This window comes from Etheostoma cragini, chromosome 3, assembly GCF_013103735.1.
Source record: "Etheostoma cragini isolate CJK2018 chromosome 3, CSU_Ecrag_1.0, whole genome shotgun sequence".
Taxonomy (NCBI): domain Eukaryota; kingdom Metazoa; phylum Chordata; class Actinopteri; order Perciformes; family Percidae; genus Etheostoma; species Etheostoma cragini.
In genome coordinates, this window is record NC_048409.1 from 26,590,930 (window position 1) to 26,608,237 (window position 17,308).

General features: G+C 39.6%; 2 protein-coding genes across 8 annotated transcripts; one reads left to right on the top strand and one right to left on the bottom strand.

Moving 5' to 3' along the window:
• The first annotated feature begins 1,022 nt into the window (after positions 1–1,022).
• LOC117941752 (cytochrome P450 2G1-like) lies at positions 1,023–7,489 on the top strand. 2 transcript variants are annotated; one of them, XM_034866775.1, is made up of 9 exons: positions 1,026–1,340; positions 2,358–2,520; positions 3,587–3,736; positions 3,913–4,073; positions 4,527–4,703; positions 4,967–5,108; positions 5,988–6,175; positions 6,290–6,431; positions 7,230–7,489. In XM_034866775.1, exons 1-9 carry the CDS (start codon positions 1,170–1,172, stop codon positions 7,412–7,414), a joined length of 1,479 nt encoding a protein of 492 aa, XP_034722666.1. In that variant the 5' UTR covers positions 1,026–1,169; the 3' UTR covers positions 7,415–7,489. The 2 variants fall into 2 exon arrangements, with proteins under 2 accessions (XP_034722667.1, XP_034722666.1); XM_034866776.1 differs by lacking the exon at positions 4,967–5,108 and having other exon boundaries at positions 1,023–1,340; positions 5,993–6,175.
• A 1,350-nt stretch (positions 7,490–8,839) lies between these two features.
• LOC117941754 (cyclin-dependent kinase-like 1) lies at positions 8,840–15,894 on the bottom strand. 6 transcript variants are annotated; one of them, XM_034866781.1, is made up of 11 exons: positions 15,742–15,846; positions 15,356–15,453; positions 14,913–15,100; positions 14,342–14,463; positions 13,138–13,210; positions 11,812–11,902; positions 11,262–11,462; positions 10,728–10,810; positions 10,587–10,643; positions 10,261–10,410; positions 8,840–9,470 (listed from the first exon to the last, which is right to left on the bottom strand). In XM_034866781.1, the coding sequence occupies exons 3-11, from the start codon at positions 15,078–15,080 to the stop codon at positions 9,375–9,377; spliced, it is 1,041 nt and encodes a 346-aa protein (XP_034722672.1). In that variant the 5' UTR covers positions 15,081–15,100; positions 15,356–15,453; positions 15,742–15,846; the 3' UTR covers positions 8,840–9,374. The 6 variants fall into 6 exon arrangements, with proteins under 6 accessions (XP_034722672.1, XP_034722674.1, XP_034722673.1 ...); XM_034866783.1 differs by having other exon boundaries at positions 15,356–15,376; positions 15,742–15,841; XM_034866782.1 differs by having other exon boundaries at positions 15,356–15,401; positions 15,742–15,833.
• Between the last annotated feature and the right edge of the window lie 1,414 nt (positions 15,895–17,308).

Sequence of the window (17,308 nt, forward strand, 5' to 3'; positions counted from 1 at the left end):
AACCAATCAGGTGTTAAATCAGCTGAGAAGCCGGCGTTTCCCAGCATGCTCTGGGTCCGCCTGGGTCTTGCAGTCAGTGAAAAGCAACTGCGCCGACTGCGTCTCAGAACTGCGGCCACCTTGCTCTCGTGAGATTACCGTTGCCCACGTGTGCATGACGTCAGAGCAAGTCGGGATCAAGTCGGACAGAAATCTAACCGGCATGCAACGGGCGCCGATCGCCGGTGATCGATTCTGCGCAGACCTGGCTCATCTCGAACGAGCCTAATGGGACACGGATACAATTTCTTCTTCTTCGCTGGGAACTACCAAGGTTAAAGTTCACAACCACACTCCTGCTCTCCCTCTGACAGATTAGTTAGAGCGAGATTCAGCAACACAGGATATTAACCCTTGTATGGTATTTGGGTCGAATTGACCCGATTCAAATTTTTACAAGAAGAAAAATGGTACAAGTTACATTTTTTCTACTTGAAAATAAACATGTTTTCCTGACTCAATTAAGGACATTATACTTGATATGACCACTTATGTTTTTTATATAGTGGATTTTTAACATGACCAAAAACAAATTACACTTCAGTTTTCAATTGTGTACTAGTAGAGACTGATTGCATTCCCTAAACATATATGTTACCTCAGTTGTTTGAAATTGAGATAAAGACAATATTTTTAAATAGATTATGAAGTAAAGCTTTAATTCAGAATTGTTTTTAAAACCCCAGTAAAGTCCCTGGTCAATTTCACCCAGGGGATTCAAGAGGGTCCCGAAACATCACAAGGGTTAAACCTCTTTCAAGCCTTTTGAACCTGTAATTCTTTGTCCTCTCACTAACAGACAAGTTTGCAAGCTCTCACTTGAAACACCGAAATTGATCAAAAAAGAAAAAGGTCCAGAGGTCCAAATCAGACTGTTAACCTGCTGCAGAGCCTGGACAGGCTGTGCTCATACTCACAGAACGGGAGTTATATTCGGTAACCTCTGTTTCCCTTCCTGCTTCCGCAAGTCAACCCATCAACATGGAATTCAGAAAAAAGTCCAGAAGTTTGGCTGCTCGACAGGATGCTACGAGCAGCAGCCTATAGTCACACTGTAGAGTTGATCTCTTCACAGATTTTGTATAGTCAGCTGCAGAGGACAACCTTTTATTTGGATTTCGTGCTGCATTATGGACTTGTCAGTCACGTTGATTTTAGCGGGGCTTATCATGGCTTTGGCGTGGCTTTATAGCCTGAAGAGTCGTAAACACATATGTTTACCTCCAGGACCGATGGCTCTGCCACTCATAGGAAACCTGCTGCAGATGGACAAAAAAGCTCCATTTAAAACTATGCTCAAGGTGAGAATGGAAGTTGAAAGAGTTTTTCTTTTTATTATGACCTGTGCCAGTCAATTACACAAGAGCCCTACTTGGTCTGTGGTCCGTTTTGGCCCTAGTGTGAGAGAGATATATAGTCCGTGTTGTACGTCTACTTTTTCTGATGTATGCTATTTTAATTAAAAATTTCAATATAGGTCTGTCCTTTACTTGTCCAAAATATTGCTGCGCAGAACAAGTTAATTAGATTAGCAACCTTCTCCAAAACTGTTACACCAAGTGCACTACTCTTTTTCAAGTTAGTTATTGACAATCTTTGACATCCACATTCTTTAAACCTTTAAACAAAAGATTAAAAAAAGAGAAAGATTTACCTTGTATTTTTAAATATCGGTTTGTTCACATTTAAATAATATTGCCCAACTGAAATAGACTGGCTGAGAAATTTCATGTTCCTTTTGTCTAAAACTTTTATTTTGTGGACTAAATATAAATTTGATTAGGCAGTCTTGCTTTGGCAGACCTTTTTTTACGGCACTGTGGAGGAGGGTCTGGCTAGTCCACACATTGGGAGAAAAACCTGCTCTGGTTTATCTGCATGTCTTTAAACCAATTACAATTGTCTTGGGCGCTGCAAAATAGCCTCTGGAAGGAACTTGTTTTGGTGGAACATGTATGTTTATGGTTGTTTTAGAAAACTCAGATTGGACAGATAGTCTAGCTAGCTTCTGGATTTATTTTGCAGAGATCTGGGGAACTCATAAATCCACCATTGTTTGTCTACAGTTGCTATGTCTTTTGGGGGTGTGGTTTTTAAAAAAGCCATAACAGGTTTCTACCACACCCTCTCATGTATTTTGTATTTTTTCAATGTAATTTGTATTTTAATACCTGTGAAAAACATGAACATAGATCACGTTTGTGAGTCACAAGCTAGCTGTTTATTATCTGCAATAATACACTGGATATGTGTATTTTGGCTTATTCCTTGCATGTACAACAATTAAATGCATGTACGCGTAATGCTTTGTCTTCCAGCTCAGTGAAAGCTATGGCCCTGTGATAACTGTGTACCTGGGCCCTCTGCGCGTCGTGGTCCTCGTGGGGTATGATGCTGTGAAGGAGGCCCTGGTAGACCAAGCAGACGACTTCACTGGCAGAGCACCTGTTCCTTTGTTGATGAGAGCTACCAATGGCTATGGTAATACGATGATGATGTAACCATAACCAGTCTTGTATAAAGTCAATGAAGGCAGTACTTGAGTAAAAGTGCCAGTATCTTATCAGAACAGGACTTTGGTTGTAGTTAAAGTCAGCTTTTAGAATATTACTCAAGTAAAAGTCTTAAAGGAAAATTTACTCTACTTAAGTACCAAAAGAAATGTTCTAATATTACATGTACTTTGTATTTAGAAGTAAAAGTAAAAAAATTAAAAAGAACTTGGATACCTTATAGTAAAGCATATTATTCAGGGTCTCCACTCAAAACTCGAAATCAACATCTGACATCAACAAAGAGAAAGGAAGAATCTTTCACTCCAACCTACAAAAACATTTCTTGACAATCCGGCCACAGGTGTGCAACGTAATCTTTATTACTGAACCCATCCAACACTGTTGTCCGTTGGCTGCAGAACCTGCAGCAGGCGTTTCCATGACGCCATAAGTTATTATGCTTTCTCCTCTTCTTCTTTAGTTTTGGCCTATGGTTTTGGCACTTGACAACAAACAGGACATTACATCACCAACAGGAATTGAGTGTGTAATCTAGGAACAAGGATTCGCCAAACCTGCTTTTTTTAAAGTCTAACAAATTAATTTTTATATTATTTTGTAGTAACAAAAAAAGGTGCTTGGCAGAAAATGTAGTGGAGTAAAAGTAATAGTTCCCAAAAATATAAATAAGAAAGTAAAGATGCATGATTTTTTTTCCACAGCCTGGTTAGCTCACATGGTAGAGCGGGCATATATAGAGGTTTACTCCTAGACGGAGCGGCTGTGGGTTCGACCTTCTGGGCACTGCCAAGGTGATTTTGAGCAAACCCCCAACTGCTTGGGGTGCTATTCCATGGACAGTCCCCCAACTCTGACATCTCTCTATTTATTGCATTATAGCTACTGAGCATGTGTGTGTAATTCAGGCCTGTGTGTAAAAACAACAGAGTGTAAGTTGTAATTTCCCCTTATTATTATCTGTCTTATAAATTAAGTTCTTAAGAATAATCTTTAAGAAACTAACAAAAAACTCAATTTCTACATCTTCAAAGGTTTGGGGATCAGTAATGGAGAGCGCTGGCGGCAGTTGCGACGTTTCACCCTGACAACGCTGAGAGACTTTGGGATGGGACGCAAGGGGATGGAAGAGTGGATCAATGAGGAGAGCAAACATCTGATCGCACGCATAAATAGTGCCAAGGGTAGGTGTGTTCTTGCGTTTGTATATTTGCTCTGTTTGCCTATTTGTTATTGACTTACAGGGTCATAACCAAAAGGTTCCAACAAAACAAAAATGCATGGAATATAAACTTGCCTGAATAAACTTTTAATAATGCATGCAAAATGTTATCATTTTATCCTATTCCTTTTTTTCCAGCCACGGCGTTTGATCCCACCTACTTCTTGAGCTGCTCCGTGTCCAACGTGATCTGCTGCTTGGTGTTTGGTCAACGCTTCAGCTATGATGACGAACACTTCCTGTCCCTTCTGGAAATAATCTCAGACACCCTGGCTTTTGGCAGCAGTCCCTGGGGTCAGGTAAGAGGTGGAGGTGCCGAGTGAAGTGGCATTGTGGGTGGGTTGGAGGTTTGAAAGACTACTGCTTAGTGTCTTTGAGCAAGATCCTCAAAGGAAAACAGCACTCCAGCAACTCTGTAGAGACCCAAGCCATACATGATCTCCTAATTATTATTAAAGGAATACTTCACTCCCAAAATTATCATTTGTATATTAATTACTCACCCCGTGTTGACTTTTTCTTCTTGAAGATGTTTTTCTTGCATGCCTCCATGGTAAACAGGGAATCCCCAAAAAATTCTTGATGAATTAAAGTTGAAGGGGTCTGTGTTCAGCAACAGCAAAGCTATATTTCAAAACATCCGTTGATCAAATCTCCCACAACTCGCGCACTATATCCAAGTTTAATTTATTGAGTCGTGTGCTCAGCTCTTCCCAAACCTAACAACTGCTTGTGGATTGCATTATTTGCAGTTGTATAATATCTTCCCTTGGTTGATGGAAAGGCTGCCAGGTCGACAGCACATAAGGTTTGCCAAAATTGAGGAGCTGAAAAAGTTTATTATGAAAAAGATCCAGGAACACCAGGACACGCTGGAACCCAGCTCACCAAGAGATTACGTCGACTGCTTCCTCACGAGACTCAAACAGGTATGACGGCACTCTTTAACCAGAACGTAAACTGAAAGCCTAGTATGCTTGATTTCCTCTGGACATGTTACTGTGAGCATGCTTACTCATTACACTTACTTATTCACTGATGCAAAGCCACATGCTCCCTATAGTATTCTGCAAATACTGAGCACTTAGTACCCTGAGGTGCACAGATGATCTCCCTCCAGAGTATCTTGAATTGTGATCCTGCAGTTTGTTTTGTCAGTATTAGTAATATGGCTCTTGTCTTGTTTCTTTAGGAAAAGGCCCTTCCCACAACTGAGTTCAACTATGACAACTTGGTGTCAACAGTGTTCAATCTGTACCTGGCAGGAACTGAAACCACCAGCTCAACTCTCAGATTTGGACTTAGCGTGCTGATCAAATACCCCAAAATACAGGGTAGGTCACAGAAACACACAGGACAAATTTAACAAGTCTAGACATGACTTTTACAGTAGATTTCTTTCTCTCCTCTCTTATCTCTATTTTACACGGTGGTGGTAAGACTCAGGGCACTTCAGGGCTTGACCTTAAATCTTGTCATTGGTTGCATGTGATTGCTGATGAAACTGAGCGGTCTGAACTTGCTGTACTGTGACGTTCATTGTACTTCACTCTAGAGCAGGGGTCTTCAACGTTTTTTTAAGCCAAGGATTGTAATTTCGCCATAGGGGATTAATAAACAGATTAAAATTTACAAAAATTTAAATTTAAATTTAAATTTAAAATTGCCCCTTTTACAAAAACAAAGATGGGGAAGGAATTCCCTACTACATATGTTGTATAAAATTAAGGTGCATAATAAAATGGGCCTACAATAACATGTAGGGCGGCCTTAAGCCTTTATACTTTTTCTTTTGCATAGAATACTATGCTACTAAAAGAGCCTAATAGTTGCCCTGATTTAAACATACATGTGGCACAGTGAATCCTTAGGATTAACTCTCTGTGGATGATTACCTTAGTGACTAACTGAGGCCAGTAAGCAGTGGGGATTTATATTTTCAAATATTTTGTTTGATTTGTGTTAATCCTTTTTGCTTTTTGAAAATAACGTGCAAAAAATAACAATAATTTGGAGGCCCCTCTGCATTGACTCTGAGGACCCCCTAGGGGTCCCGGACCTCCTATGGAAGATCCCTGCTCTAGAGATTGATGTTGATGAACAAATTCTCAGATTTAAGATGCTGAAACCAGCAAATGTTTGGCATTTTTGGTATATAAATGGCTTCACTAAATGTGCACTAGTTAAATAACAATATTTTCCTCATTCTAAAGAGAAGATGCAGCAGGAGATTGACACTGTCATTGAACGGGAGCGTTTACCTTATATGGAGGACAGGAAGTCTCTGCCATTTACAGATGCAGTCCTTCATGAAATTCAACGTCTTCTGGACATTGTCCCCATGAGCGTCCCTCACTACGCACTCCACGACATCTCTTTCAGGGGTTACACAATTCCCAAGGTATTCTGGTTCCATCGCAAAAACTTCTATTGATGCAGTGTTGCAATGTTTTCAGATGATATTCTATGTATAATTCTAACATAACTGCTACTTCTGATACGATTGTCTCAACAGGCTACACTCATAATTCCCTTGTTGCACTCTGTGCTGAAAGAGGAAAAGCAGTGGGAGACTCCCTGGTCCTTCAACCCCCAGCACTTCCTGGACCAGAATGACAAATTCAAGAAAAATCCTGCATTCCTGCCATTCTCTGCAGGTAAAGGATTAAGAAATTATCTTCAATGATTTTTTTACTCACTACAAAAATGTGCCTGAACATTGGACCTGCTTGTTAAACAGAATTTATTGTTGACATAGAGACAGCACATTTAAGTCCCGCCCCCACCGTTGGGAAAAACAACTCTCTCTTCTCCATTGACTTGTATTGCATGAGGGTGTCTCCTTGTCAATTCCGTCTGCTAGCAAACAACAGAAAAAGGTCTAAAAGTTGCTGTTTGGTGATATTTATTACCAACACTGTAAATAACCCATAAGTTAAGTTTTTTTAAGCTGTCAAATTGAAAAACTAAGTTTTTATGAAAACAAAAGTGGTTACTTGAGGAATCAGCAGAGAGAATGGGGAGACTGTGTCCGATGTTACACGTTTACAGACATATAGTTTACCTAAAACTGACATTTAAATATTTGACTTGGCAACAAAATGCTTGCTGCAAATGTAACGTTGGGCATGTCAGTAGTTTAGTGTCAGGATCCCACAGTCTTCCCATTCTCCCTGCTGATTCTTCACGTCTGTATCCACTTCATAAAAGCTCAGTTTTTCGGGTCAGCAGCTCATACAGACTTAAGTCAGGGGTTATTTACACTGTTGGTAGTGAATGTTACGACACAGCAGCTGCTAGCAGACAAAATTGGCGAGGAGACACCTTTACGCAACACAAGTCAACGGAGAGTTAAGAGCTGAGCTATGATACATGAAGGCCAAACCAGTCACTGCAAGTATTTTCCATTTATCTTAGGTATGTATTCACATTGGTTTGTTTGTGGTTATTCTCAGGAAAGAGATCTTGTGTTGGAGAGTCCCTTGCTCGCATGGAGATTTTCCTCTTCCTGGTGTCACTTCTGCAGCGTTTCACCTTTTCTTGCCCTGGAGGACCTGACAGTGTAGATCTCAGCCCTGAGCACAGCAGCTTCGCCAATGTTCCTCGCAGGTACCAGATCATTGCAATGCCCCGGTGGTAATGACACAGCATAGTTCCGTGCTTTCCACCTTTCTTTTTCTCACAGTGCAGTTAATACATAGCCTTGTAGAACAAGTTCAAAAACGTCCATCTAATCAATAGGAACCGGCTCATTATTGCTTTAACTAGTCTTACTAGTTATGTTAATACATGTCTTGTTCAGGGCCTTAATTCAGCTACAGTATATTGCACTTACAGTTTCTTGAGAGAACCGTCCAAGATGCAATTTCTGTGATTGAATTAATACATCAAATGTAAAAATTGTATTCAACAAGATGCTCTGTTAATAATCTCAAATGATTTTAGGTTCAACAATGGTTTAAAGCTTTATTTTATTTGCTTTATTTTTCGTGTGTGGCATTTTTAAGCCTTTATTAAATAGGACAGGTTAGATGTGAAAGGGGAGAGAGAGAGGGGGAATGACATGCAGCAAAGGCCCACAGGTTGAAACCAATCCCACGGCTACTGCGGTGAGGACTGAGCCTCTGTATATGGGCGCACGCTGTACCAGGTGAGCTAACCAGGCACCTGGGCTAAAGCCTTTTTACCAAAGATTTTTTTAAAGCTTTCTCACTTTAATATGTCCCAGTATAAGAATACACCATGCAAACAAAGTTTATCTTTTAATAATCACACTTAAAACAAGAACAAGCCACAGCGTCATACTGTAATTATGTGCGTTTACCATCTTATACAAGGTTATGGTTTGGTCAACGACACATACTTAACCCCCCACTTGGATGCAGTTAAGTCCACTTTGCACTCTGTCCTCCTTACTATTACTACTAATTACTGACTGCATCGGCGCATTTTGCCACAAGAGGGCACTTGTACAACAGTCAACAGCCTTTCCAACAAGTATCTATTGCATTTTGTTGTCACATCTTGAGATCTTCCTAAAAGTGTATTTTTGTATTGGTTTACAGAGTTGTTTTGTTTCATTTTGTGTGTTAGAAAAGAGAAACATGAATCACAAGATAAAAACATAAAGCCAATTGGACACGAATTAATGAATAGAATTAAATTTCGCTCTATTAAAAAAATACTGAATGTTTCGTCCAGATTCATTCAATCATCTTATGGCTAACTATACATCAACCCCAGATTAAGACCCACGGGTTTGCAGCCTGTAGCACAGCGACGTATAGTAGGAGTTGCATTTGTTTTTTTGATGAGTGCAAGGTGATCGGTCCAAGCTGTGTGTCAGTCTGTCAGTGTGTTGATGCATGTGTCAGTGTATCACTGTCTTGTGTCTGAGCCGCGGACTGAATGTCCATGTCTGACTTTGTGGATCGTTATCAAAGACTGAGGCCGCAAAACCTAGAATGTTGACTTTCCTTGATAAGTCTTGATAAGTTACGCATCAAGTACTATATTTCGTAATGTACCATAAATTCATATAATCAGTATTTTGCTTTTATTTTTGCTAAAAAATGCAGTTAATAAGTCTATAATTTTTATAATAAAATGTATCCGGAAATAAACATGATTAAAAAAGATTCTGGTGTATTGACCATCTTGTTATACAGTATGGAATAATCCTAACATGTAGCACATATTTTATAGCTGTTATGAGCCTGTAGTTACAGGTAAACTGTAGTACTTTTTTCCAAGTGATGATGGCACATTGGTGACTTTCATGAGCTATTTAATTTAAATTTTTTAGAGATGTGAAATTGCAGTGCCCATGTTTGCAGACACTTGCTATATTATTTGGTATTAGTACTGTGAGTGTGTTGCCTAACTGGAAACTGGAAATGCCCTAACTTTTGTTTGTTTTGTAAAGATTAGTACGTGATAATGTCAACAAACATGACGATGATTGATGAAGTGTTTTTCACTGTCACACCAAGAAAATATCTGTCTTCAAAATGGACTGTATTGAACTGATTGCACAAAGCACAGCACAAGTCAATCTCTTTAAGTTCTGCCACAGACTTGAAGACCAATTAGTTCCTTTGTTAAATGTTGGGCAGGTGATATTTATGCTTCACCTGTTTCTTAACATCCGGTGCTGGTGAGACGTTGCTGTTTGGTAACTGAGGCAGGTACTGAGCCTAGAGAGAGGACAGATGAAGAGAGAGAAAAGGTTGAGATGATGCTTATCAGGATGTCTAGTGGTAAAAAATAGGAAGATAAACTGTCATCTAAAAATAATTCATTACGAAAGATGTGGTAAAAGTATGTAGTCTATTCTTTGAGAGGTCGGTTTGAATTCATGCAAATTAACCCTTTGAGGACACAAGGTGCATCAATGAGTCCAAGAGATGATTGACAACAGTCCTATTCAAAAAGCGATTTTCCAAAATTTAATTTTAGACATTTATTTACTATTGTATTTATATATTACACTACTTTTGTGCCAAAAGTCTTCCACTTTTCAGCTTTAGGGCTTTCCTGAACATTGTGATATGAAACACATGGTGATCAGGATATATGCAAATACCCTTTCAATATGAATTTAAAAAGATATGTAATAACACCTCTGAACCCAAAGGGTTAAAATGTTTGGCAGTTGTAAAAAAAAAAAGCAGTTTGTTGGAAGCAGCTCATGTGTCTGAGTTTTCAGTGTTTGGAACATACTAAGCATATGGATGCAGAAACCAACCCATAGCAGCTATTTCAAGCCTATACAGATGAATTTTTATTACTGAAAAGATTTTGCATGCAGTGTCTGTCTCACTAAAGTGATGGTGATATGTTATAGTCCCAGTAACCAAGCAAGTACCTGTAAAGTTACAGTGCCTAACTCAAGGACATGCATGGCTGTAGCAGGGTCCCCAGTCTGTAAGTTTGGGGTCATCGGACGATTTCTTGCAACATTAAGTTGCCGTGTTGCACACTTACCCCTGGCTGTCTGCGTCGAGAGCCTTTGTCATGACGTCTTCCCAGGCGCTCACTCTCACGGCACCAGTTGACTCCTTCCTCCTGGAAGTAAGGCAGCTCCAGCACCTCTTCGCAGGACAGCCGGAGACAGGGGTCCATCACCAGGCATGACTGCTCACACACAGTGATAAATTGGAGAGCATTAACTCTGCCTTGAGTTTGTCAGTGCTATCTGATGAAAAAACTACAGTATAATATGGCAATGCAATGAACTCAAACAAATAGTGGCTTTAGCTGTTCTGTAATTTAATTTCGGTCATACGCTAACACACATAAACATAACATACCTTCATAACCTGCAGGGCAAGAAGAGACGCGCCATGGAAGCGCTTTTCCAAGGGCTCCTAATAGAAAAAATAAAATGGGAAATGAGATGGGAACCTCTCTATTTAGAACATATGCATCCTTAATGGGAACCAGATCTTTACCGTTGTGTCAGGTTCAGGAATACTGACTCCACTGAAGAAAACGTTGGAGCGGAAGACCTGCTGGTGACGAGGGATCAGGTCACCTGAGGTCAGAAAGGAGATCAGTGGGTGTAGTGGTGGACATTTTGGTAAATGCTTCGCAAACCTTAAGATCCTTAACAAACTTTACAAATGTTCAGCTATTTTCTTAAAGCTTTAGTCTGTAACATTTTGATTTTAATCAACGTCCATTACATTCAAGCCATTGCCAAATGAGTTGCTACTAAGCAAAAAGACTGTCAGCTCCACACAACTCTCTCTGTATTTCTCAGTACGCCTATGTTCAGAAGATTCTGTCGTGTTGTGTTTTTGTGAGTTTTTTTATTTGAAAACGAGAACTCTGTTGAATCCATCTGCTGATTGCAATAACTGTCAAGAAATCAGTGCCATATGTGATCTGTATATGTCATCTTAGAATAATAATTCAGTTTGTGCAAACGCGGCCATAGGTAATGGTTTCTGTTAAGGAGCCGTTGATATTACCCCTCAGTTTACCTAAAGTTTTTCGGATGAGGTAGAGCTGGTCAACGTCAGATTTTCCAGGCCAGAGTGGATTGCCGTGAAGCAGCTCAGCAAAGACACAGCCCAGAGCCCACACGTCCACAGGAGGCCCATACTGAGTATCGCCGACCAGCAGCTCAGGGGCCCGGTACCAGCGAGTCGCTACATAGTCTGTGTACTCATCTTCTGGTCCTGCTAAGCATACCGCCACACAGGCAGATGGAGATAACTTGTATGGACACAAATACACCTAGATGCTGAATAATGAACATTAAATAACACATACATTGAAGAAGAAGGGATTACAAGGCATGTTGAAGGACTACATGTATGGTAACATAACACCGAAACCTAAGGCAGGAAGTGTAAACAGAGACACTACACAGAGACTGGCTGAACGGTCCTCCTATGCAGTGCATTCATTGAAACACTGAAAGTGAGGAGGCCATCAGCAGGAGCTGATTCAGGTTCCGTGTTGAATAAGTAATTAGAGGCAAATTAACACTAAATGCACATAAATACACTTGCTTTCTGGATGACCTACTCAGAATGCGGGCGAAGCCAAAGTCACAGAGCTTGATGACTCCGGTTTTGGTGAGGAGGATGTTCTCTGGCTTCACATCACGGTGGATGCACTGCAACATAAATGCTTAGCATCAGGGAATTGGCAACCTGATACAGAGTCTTTAGTACCAGAGAAAGAGGCGTATATTAAGGCTGACAGATTAGAAATGGACGTGGAGAAACAATAGCAAGAATATTGGAACTAAATACTCAATTGCAGTCACTGAGACTTCACTGGCTCTTGTTGTTAAAGTGGGAAACACAGTTGGCTCATTTTGGTTTTAAATGATGCTCAATTTCCTGCTCATTATCCAAACGTCTGCTGACAGGAGACTGGTGACGTATTGTGTACTGAAAACGGAGCTACGTCAATACAGTTTACTGTAAGAAGGTTCTGTCAGATCCTGGGAAGTGGTAAACTATAGTCACAAGAAAACGGATATCAAGCAATGGTGTGAGCAGCCAGTCAGAAATTGTTTACCCAATATAATAATAATAACTTCATACAAAGCATAGGTAATGCAATGATTCAGCTAAAAATGGCTCAACTAATTAGACTGAAATGTAGAAATAAAGTTAGCATATGAGAGCCAAAAAACAAAAAAAGGTTTGGTAAAAAATAAAATCAATAGTAAAACACTGAAAAACTAAAAACATGTTACATTTTACGGTTTATCTTGAACAACATTCACATGCCATATGTACACTGAGAGTTTATGTTGCTAACATAATACGCCCTTTCCAACTACACTGTAAAACTTGCTGTACAAAATACACAGTCCTCATTATGTCAAAAAAAAAATCCATTCTTAAATCAGCTGGAGCTCATATGAGGCTGTTTGTCCCTCATTTTTTTATTCTTCTTAAATCAGCTGGACATCATATGAGGCTGTTTGTCCCTCATTTTTTTATTCTTCTTAAATCAGCTGGACATCATATGAGGCTGTTTGTCCCTCATGTTTTTATTATTCTTAAATCAGCTGGAGCTCATATGAGGCTGTTTGTCCCTCATGTTTTTATTATTCTTAAATCAGCTGGAGCTCATATGAGGCTGTTTGTCCCTCATTTTTTTATTATTCTTAAATCAGCTGGAGCTCATATGCCGTTTGTCCCTCATTTTTATTTTTAGAGACCACTAACTTCCATCTACTGTACATATGGCATGAAAGTATTGTTCTAAGGCAGCCTTGAAAAAAATCAAATTTATCCTTTAAGACATAAAAGAAGAAAAAGAAGGAAACAAATGCATGAGAAAAATCACAGACTAAATACATAACATTTAGAAAAAAAGTTTAAATATACTGACATTGTGCTTGTGGCAAAAGTTGACAGCCTGCAGAGTCTGCCACACTATACTCTTCAGCTGAGCCTCGGGAACCCTGAAGAGGAAGAGAGACAAAGGAATATCGATTTGAGTAAGAGGAACAAAAGAAGCCTTATTTACTAGTCATGTTTCCTTGTCTGTTATTTCAAAAGGGTAACCTTAGGCCTGTCTCTAACAGCAACAGTGCCTTTGTTTTCAGGAGCAACTAGGGTTTCTGCTGCACAGCCTTATGGGAAAAGGAAAAATGTTCTGATAGCAACTAGCCATTGTGGCCCGGCCCAGATGTGTGACTTTACATGACGTAAACTAAAATCTTGAGACCGTAGAGATTGCATGCTTATGCTTTGGGAAAAAGAATAATCTATAAAAAATATATTGCTTTTGACTTGGCTGTTCCCTCCTCACTCCGCTCCCAACACTATTGAAAATCTCTTGGCAAGAGTCTCAACTCGACCTTTGAAATTCAGGCTGTTCCTTTCTTCTTGTCCCTTATCTCGTAAGCAGTACTCTTAAGAAATACATGTAAACACAATTATTGAGTTATGTGGCAAACTGTTTGCCAAACTGCTTAAAAAGAGAGGCCCACTTTTGCAGTGGTAGAGGTACTGTATTCAGATCTTTTACTTCATCAAGAGTAGCAGTACCACATGTAAAAACACTCTATTACAATTAAAAGTCCTGAATCCATATTGTAAAGTAAATATTATCAACTAAAAGTAATGAACATATCAAAAGTTAAAGTACTCATTATGCAGCAGAGTGTTAGGCTTTGGCACGTGTCAGCAGGATCTTTAACAACGCATCATATATTATGAACTGGCCATGGCTTTTGTTTGTAAAATCTCAATCTGCAAAGTTGGTAGTACCTATAAATGTAAAATACAGGTAGTGGAGTAAAAATCACAAAAAAAACATTCTGTGAGATGTAGTGAAATATAAAGTAGCATAAAAGGGATACTATACTAAAGTACAAGTTCCACAAAATTGTATACAAGTAGTAGGCCTACTTGCGTAAATTAGTTTTTCACCACTACACGTTTGTCATGGATTCTTAGAAAGGGGGCCAACGAAATAAATAACAGCTACACCTCCGAAGATTAACCGCTAAGTACGTGGCGCTTCCGAATCTTCCATATCTCACTGATCTAATTCAGAACAATTCGCAGAAATGGCATACATGACCTACCCTCGAGGGTGTTTGTCCAGCTCATTGAGGACCGTCTGCTCGCAGAACTCAAACACCAAGTGCAGCCGTCTTTTCCTCCTGAAAACCTCCAGCAGGTTGACCAGATTGACGTGTTTCAGTTGCTGCAGGAGCAACAGATGGACACTGTTTCAGTGCTTGACCAACAGCCAACATTGTTGTACAAAATATGTATTTAAACCCACAGACGATCTCTAAAGTCTGCCCAAACTCTGACAGCCTATTCTTTTCTTCTCCCTCTTATGTGTTAATGGCTTGTATGCCAATATTTTCGATTTTATATCAAAGTTGCCTTCAAATGTGTATACAATCTTTTGATTCAGTCTTTTAAAGCTTGTTTCCAGTCTCTTCTAAAGTTTAAATGTCCGTAATGGTCATTGAAACTGTTTTGTGTATGAATTGTGTGTGTGTAATAATACTCAATACATATGACATTCTACAACAATGACAAGATCATACAGCAAGAATACAAGAGTGCATGTGTACCCGTGTGAATGCATGTTTCCACCTGTAGTGTTGGATGTGAGCACACTTGATCCTAATCTCTTCTCACCTTCAGCATACGTATTTCTCGCAATGCAATCTTCTTAATGACAGGGTCATCTTCAGATTCCACAAACTTCTTGATGGCTACTATCTGGCCAGTATCTCTGTGTCTGCATTTGAACACCACACCATAGGAACCCTCGCCAATTTTGGCCAGCTTTTCATATTTCTCCATTGGGCAGTTATAGCTGTCACCTGTCAAAAGACAAAAACATATTTTTAACAAACAGCACCTCACTGAAATGTAATGGTTACTCCAAATAAAATAGCATTATTATATCCATCCACATGTCTATGGTATTAGTTGGAGTTTGCCAAATCCCTCCTAACCTTACTGATTTTGATACTTCCACAGTTCGAAAGATGTGTTGTTTGTAGACAAAATCAACTCATGCAGACCTTTAAAACTACAGTTTTTAGTGTCAAAACCCGCATAAAAAGCACACTCACCTGTCCACAATCTGAAAGGGTCTTCATCGACAAGTCACCAGCGAGCCTGCATCAAAAGTCCGCAAAGCTACGTGTATGCGTGCGCAGACGCTCTGGGCCTTACATTCACAACACCAGTGTGAAATATTGCTACAGTAACTTTGGATTTTAGAAGTCTCTCTCTCTCTCTCTCTTTCTGTCTCTGCTAATATAACACACTCCCTCGACTGTCTTCTCGTCCTGTGCGTCGTCACTACCTTGGTAACCCTCTCTGGTTGCTATTTCCGTTCAACGCAATCCCCTTTCTCAGTGTAAGTCTTTCTTTTGATTCAATTTTACTACTACAACCTCCCTCGTATATTCATGAACACCGAAATAGTAAATATTCACTACAACGTGTAACTTACCCCTTAGAAACGTCGCAGAAAAGAGCAACAATGATACAGGATCCCAATTCACAACGCTGGATACGTAGCTAAGTTAAAACACGCATTCGTTGTAACCAAGGAGACAGGTGGCCTTCAGGTGTGGACGGACAGGAAGCAGTAGATCGTTAGTTTTCTATAGGAAGAGGATAAAGTATTATTTCTGTAATAACTTAGTCACAACCACTACTTTTAGGTTTATTGTACTTAAATACGAGCAAGTAACCTATTGAACAAAAGATAAAATCCCACAAACGTTCTCCAAACTTATAGGAAGTAGTCTATATGTAAGGAATAATGTAGAGCTAAGCCGTTCACAAAAAACAGTCAGTTCAGCATGTAACCTAATAATTGAGGAGAATAGATAGCTATAACAATGCAATTTTGTGTTAAAAAAACATTTAATTTAGGTCTTGCCTATAGCTTTTTCATACAGGCTTATGACTATTTTTTTTTTTACATTAATTAGTGGTGTAAAGTAAACAAGTAGACCTACTGTACAATCCTGAGGTATAGTCTACATTCATTTGAAGATTAAGATTTTCCATGCAAAACATGATCAGTTTATAGCCTAAAATACGATATATTTAAATAACAGCACATGAAGTAGCCTAGTTGAAAAAATAGCTCAAACTTGACCAGCTAATAAATGCTTATTTCCTTAAAACACATCTAATAATAATCTAGTTGTATAACATTGCATTCTGACTACTTTTACCTTGGATACTTTTAAGTACATTTTGCTGGGGATACCTCTGTTACTTGAGTAATACAAGTAGACCAGCATGCTACTTGTTATTTTGTCCAGTCTCTCCAGACAAATGCCCTATTTAATTCCCGTCCATCAACAGTAAACACCTGTTCCCTCTTCCTTTATCTGCTCTGCAGTTGCCTGACATTGCCCGCCCACCTGTCCACCTGTTTCCCTCACCAGCTCTGCAGTATTTAGCTGGCCCATTTCCACTCATTTCCTGCCAGTTTGTCAATTTTGATTCTAGACATTTGCTTTCTAACCTCTGATTCATGTAGTCTACCCTGTAATCCTGGAACATGTACCAGCCTGCCTGTAAGCATACACCTTCACTTTGGCACTTTCTCTGCACTTGGGTCCAATTCTGCATTTCCTGAGTTCTGACAACTATAGTATTTTAGTTTAGTAATTCTGTGTAGGCTATGTACTGAAATGGGAACATGCCTGTGTGCTTTACATGCTTTTCAATAAAGTTGCGTGGCAAGCCTCATTCAACTGCCCAGTAAATAGCTTTACCAGTCACAAAGAAGCTACAGCATCACGTCACTCTGCCACAGATATGAAATGTATGTACAGTATCTCTGCTGTGGTTGCATGATTTATAGACTGTTCTGTTTTCTATCTTGACTGTGAATATATTTTTTCACCGAGGTGCTCCCTCGGCTTGTCTGGCTCTGAGACTTTACCACTGCAGCTCTATGGGATCCTCTGCAGAATGAGGCGGGGAATCATTTAGGACTTCACAGTGAATGATGGGAAAGCAGACTATGTTGCACTCTTGTGTTCAGAGACACACAC

What these genes read in the sequence shown, in the direction of transcription:
- LOC117941752 (XM_034866775.1), top strand. Translation starts at nt 1,170, where the DNA reads ATGGACTTGTCAGTCACGTTGATTTTAGCGGGGCTTATCATGGCTTTG. An exon ending in GCAGCAGTCCCTGGGGTCAG is followed by an intron (nt 4,074 to 4,526) that starts GTAAGAGGTGGA and finishes CATTATTTGCAG; the next exon opens with TTGTATAATATCTTCCCTTG. An exon ending in TCCTCACGAGACTCAAACAG is followed by an intron (nt 4,704 to 4,966) that starts GTATGACGGCAC and finishes TTGTTTCTTTAG; the next exon opens with GAAAAGGCCCTTCCCACAAC.
- LOC117941754 (XM_034866779.1), bottom strand. Translation starts at nt 15,080, where the DNA reads ATGGAGAAATATGAAAAGCTGGCCAAAATTGGCGAGGGTTCCTATGGT. An exon ending in GAGAAATACGTATGCTGAAG is followed by an intron (nt 14,464 to 14,912) that starts GTGAGAAGAGAT and finishes TTGCTCCTGCAG; the next exon opens with CAACTGAAACACGTCAATCT. An exon ending in TTGCCCTGCAGGTTATGAAG is followed by an intron (nt 10,411 to 10,586) that starts GTATGTTATGTT and finishes GTGTGTGAGCAG; the next exon opens with TCATGCCTGGTGATGGACCC.